This window comes from Mus pahari, chromosome 16, assembly GCF_900095145.1.
Source record: "Mus pahari chromosome 16, PAHARI_EIJ_v1.1, whole genome shotgun sequence".
Taxonomy (NCBI): domain Eukaryota; kingdom Metazoa; phylum Chordata; class Mammalia; order Rodentia; family Muridae; genus Mus; species Mus pahari.
Window position 1 is genome coordinate 17,081,697 of NC_034605.1, and position 4,624 is coordinate 17,086,320.

The 4,624-nt window shown below is 48.5% G+C and overlaps 1 protein-coding gene across 6 annotated transcripts in view; it reads right to left on the reverse strand.

Annotated features, from left to right (window-relative positions):
* Lgals8 (galectin 8) overlaps window positions 1-4,624 on the reverse strand; it is a 19,745-nt gene that overhangs the window by 11,679 nt on the left and 3,442 nt on the right. For 5 of the 6 annotated variants that reach the window (XM_029547639.1, XM_021215824.2, XM_029547637.1 and 2 more), the window contains 2 exons: window positions 2,076-2,164; window positions 484-694 (listed from right to left, as the gene is read on the reverse strand). In XM_029547639.1, coding sequence (XP_029403499.1) covers window positions 484-694; window positions 2,076-2,164 — 300 coding nt within the window. Of the gene's footprint in view, window positions 1-483; window positions 695-807; window positions 893-2,075; window positions 2,165-4,624 lie in introns of those variants that run through there. The other variant, XM_029547640.1, reaches the window with a different exon arrangement.

The following is a 4,624-nucleotide window of genomic DNA, read 5'->3' on the forward strand; positions in this document are numbered from 1 at the left end:
GGGGGGGGGGACCTGGAGAGCAGAGTCCCACAAGTACCTAGACCAAACATGCACACGCTCCTGGGGCCACAGGATCTCTGCTTTACAAGGCCTCTGTGGGTTTGAGGAGTGGCACTCTAAGGGGCCTCTGGAGCCAAACTGCAGCCCCAAGAAGTCACTGTGTTCCCAAGGCCCCCAGGGCCCTACAGCAGGATCTTGCTGTAGGACTGGGCACACCCCTTTGAGGACAGCCCTGTCCACCAACAGACTGCTCACGAAGACTTTCCTATGCTTCAGGTGTGGCTTTTATAATCCACTCCTCTAACAGTGACACGATGCTGGGGGATCCAGAATTTAGCGCTCCTAGAAGAAGTAAGACCTAAGAATGTTTATCTGTTCTGGGTCTGTGTTTCCATCTGGACGGAGTGACGTATTGATGCCTTCAGTAGATTCAGAGATGGCCCCATGTATGTTCCCATACTCCCTTTTTCTCTCAGCATCTACCTGGAATTTGTTCTTGAGCACCATGAACACGATCTCAAAAGACTTCTCTTTTCTGAAGGGCATGTCATAGGTGATCTCCTCCCAGCCCCACTTCTCGTTTGTCAGTGTGTTACAAACAATGCAGCTGGTCCTTTTGAAGCGAGGGTTAAAGTGGAAGGCCACGTCCGCTCTGGGCTTCAGGCTGTTGCCCAGCTGAAAGTCGACCTGGAACCTGGGCAAGGGCAGAGCAGAACCACATGAGCCTGTGGAGGTGAGCCATGGGGAAAGTACAAGCACCCCCAACCTCCCCACCCCAGCACCCCTTCCTTCACCCACAGGACCTACAGGGCAGCCAGCCCATCTTCCCTTCCTCCTTCCTCAGTAACCGAGTCCCACAGCATGAGCTGACTTATATGGGCCCAGAGTAAGAATGTCCGTCCCTCTCCTGTCTGTCTTGGATGCTGGCCTTGTCTGTGTTTGTTCAAATCTGCTGACAAACAGAGGGCAGATGCCAGGGAGACTCCCGGACCAGGTCTCAGCCACTCCTGCCCCACACCTCACCCCTGCTACGCATATGCCACCAGCCTCTCAAAGCATGAAAGTCGGGCTACAGTGTTGGTGAGGGTCCTGTTGGTGAGGGTCCTGATCATGAGGCCCTCTCCCAAGGGTACACTCAAGGGGTCTCTGTAAGATAATTTCTACACACCACTTAAACCAATCATGTCAGCCACTCAGAACTAGATCCAGCTCTGACTGACAGGATCTGAGATGTGTCAATTTGAAACTAATTGGGGGTCACCTAGGAGACACCCCTTGGTGTGCCTGTGAGAGCATTTCCATCGAGGTTTGACACAAGAGGGAAGACCCACCCTGAAAGTAGACTGCAGCATCCAGACTAGAGTCCCCGACTGAATCCAAAGGAGAACAGAGTGAGTGAGCTGAGCCCCAGCCATTCACCTCTTTACTTCCTGTCTACAGACACAACGTGATGAGCTGCCTCATGACCCTGAACACCACTGCAGAGTTGCTCTTACTGCCAGACATTCCCCACCGGGATGGACTGTACCCTCACATCATGAGCTGAATGGAATAAATATTTCTTTCTTAGGTTGCTTTTCTCAGGAACAAGAGAAGCAACACCCCGAGTTTACCACACCCAACGCAGACACCCAGAAATACCACCGAGAGACTGTCTCGAGAGACACCGACAGGGCTAAGACTCTACTGACACATCCTGCTATGCAACAACCTCCTTTTCCATCAGTATTATCTGCTTATTCTGACATCAGACTTACAGCAATGACATAGAAAAATTCCAGTAGCCAGCTAGGCATGGTGGTGACGCCTTTAATCCCAGTACTCGGGAGGCAGAGGCAGACAGATCTCTGTGAGTTTGAGACCAACTCTGTCTACAGAATGAATTCCAGGACAGCCAGGGCTATGCAGAGACCAAGTCTCAAAACAAAACAAAACATTCCAGGAGCCTTCACCCAATTACTCCGTCTCCTCACACCCCAGAAGGACTGTTAGTGAAGCAACGAGGCCTCGGAGCATCAAAATGTCCTCTCCAGTTCCAGAGACAGCTGGCCTTCCACCCTACACAGGAGTCTTACCTTTCCGAATCTTTAGGAACATGCCCACGGATTACAATGAGAGAGCCAGGCTTCAACTGCTCAGTAATGGTGCCGACATAGGGGATTATCTAAGGGAAAGACATGTTAGAAATATATTTCCATAAGCAAATACAGCGACAAATGTGGACTAATAAGGTATGACCTTGAACTTCTGACTCTCTCTCCCCTCTCTGCCTCCTAAGTACTGATAGAGGCAGTCACTGTACCCGATTCTCAACTCATACGTAAAGGGTCAACTGGAGATGATGAGAAAGGGACTGACGTAGATGAAGCAAACGTGAGGCAGAGAGCTGCCCTGGAGAGGCTGGCTTCTGGCTGAGGCCTTCACTGGGGTTCCCAACAAGGCTCTTATCACCCTAAACAACAGGACGGTGCCTGAGCTTCCCTTCTAGGTGCCTGGAAGGCTCCTGTATGTGAGGCAGACAGCACCTCTGTGACCAGCCACAGATACCCCCACTCCCAAGCTTCAGAGTTTCGCCAGCAGACAGCTCCACATTACTGTCACAGTGGAGGATCTAAAAAAAACGCCCTGAAGCACGTGCTGGATTCCTCTGGACTCTGCCCTGGCAGTTCTTCCTCAGGCAGAGTTGCTCTCTGCCCTTCGGCTGCAATAACTTAGTGGCTAGGAGCACCGCCCTGGGCTATGACTCTCAGGTGGGGCCTTAGGGAACTGGTTCCAGAACATTCCTCAGCTCCAGCTGGGGGTAATGCTGATGAGTGGTTTATGAGAATAACGACTGCCGCAGACCTGTGTCTATTAACTTATTGGCCTGCTGGACATCAAAGGGGTTTAAGTTCCCACAAGTTGGGTGTGGAAGCTCAAGTTGCCCTTGGGAAGCTGAGGCAAAAAAAAAAAAAAAAAAAAAAAACCAAACTGATGTAGCCAGGCGTGGTGGTGCATGCCTTTAATTCCAGCACTCGGGAGGCAGAGGCAGGTGGATTTCTCAGTTCGAGGCCAGTCTGGTCTACAAAGTGAGTTCCAGGACAGCCAGGGCTACACAGAGAAACCCTGTCTCGAAAAAAAAAAAAAAATACTGATGTAAGCTGGAGGCTAACCTGGGCTAGAGAGTGAGGTGCCTGCGCTCATCTCAACAGAACAAAAGCAGAGTTCCTAGAAAAAAATGACAACTACAAAATCTATGGGAAGACAATGGTGAAGGGCCCACAGATGTCACTCGACAGCATTTCTGGTACAGAGTGAAGGCAATGTCTTCAAATTACTCACTCAATTTGAATGAAAAGTGACTCTGGCTTTTAATTTTTTTAATTCTTCCAGTGGAATGAATGAAAGAAATATACCAAGTAGAAAAGTTAAAAAAAAAAAAAAAAGATACCACCAGTTACAGTTACAGTGTGTACTTCATCTGTTCCGAGTACTAACATGGACAGAGCTTGTACCAGTCTAGACTGAGAACATTAAAACCTTCATGAGGTCAAATGAACAGGAAGTAGTTCCTGTCTTCCACCAAGTACAGAAAAAAAAAAATCACACACACCACACACACACCACATACATATACACATGCATACACTCTCATACACATACATGCATGGATACATACACTCTCATACACATACATGCATGGATACACACACACACACTCACCACGTATACACATGCATACACTCTCATACACATACATGCATGGATACANTACACTCTCATACACATACATGCATGGATACACACACACACACTCACCACGTATACACATGCATACACTCTCATACACATACATGCATGGATACACACACACACACACACACACACACACACACACCACATAAGCCTAGTCTTGTTTTTTCCAATCCACAACCTTGAAACCTTGAGATGTTTTTAGCTACAACATACACAAAATCACTTTAAATGTCTTCACTGATGTCAGACTTTGTAAACCTTTTTAAAACCCACTGTAACATAAGGCTATTTCTCCCCAAAATTCAGTTTGCTTGACATGGTTGTTAAACCTTTCTTTCAATGTGGTACTGGAAGTTATGGAGGGAAATCGCAGCGAGTTCTCAACAGGCACAACTACTTCAATGACTTTTGCCAATTCTACTGCCCAAGAGTCTCCTGGGTTGGGGGGGGGGTAGGTGTCACCAAAAACTAGTGGCCCTATGTCAGGTCTCTATCAACAGTGGTGGCAAAAGGAAACCAGGCACATTTGAGAGGCTAGCCAGCACAGAAAACCAAAGCAGGCTCTTGACAGCTTTCTGGAAGGCCAGGATGTTGACTGTGTTTTCTAGCAGTCAGCCAGCTTCCCACCACAGCCTGAACTGGACAGCATGGTTTGCTCAGAGCTCTCTTGCCTCCGGCTCTAGGCGTATCCCCTGCTACACTTCCAAGCAGTGTTGGGAAAACAGAGCAGAAATCTGAGACATTAACTTCTTGTGTACAGTTTTCATTTCAAAAACACCACAAAGCCAGGCCTGGTGGTGCACGCCTTTAATCCCAGCACTTGGGAGGCAGAGGCAGGCGGATTTCTGAGTTCAAGGCCAGCCTGGTCTATAGAGTGAGTTCCAGGACA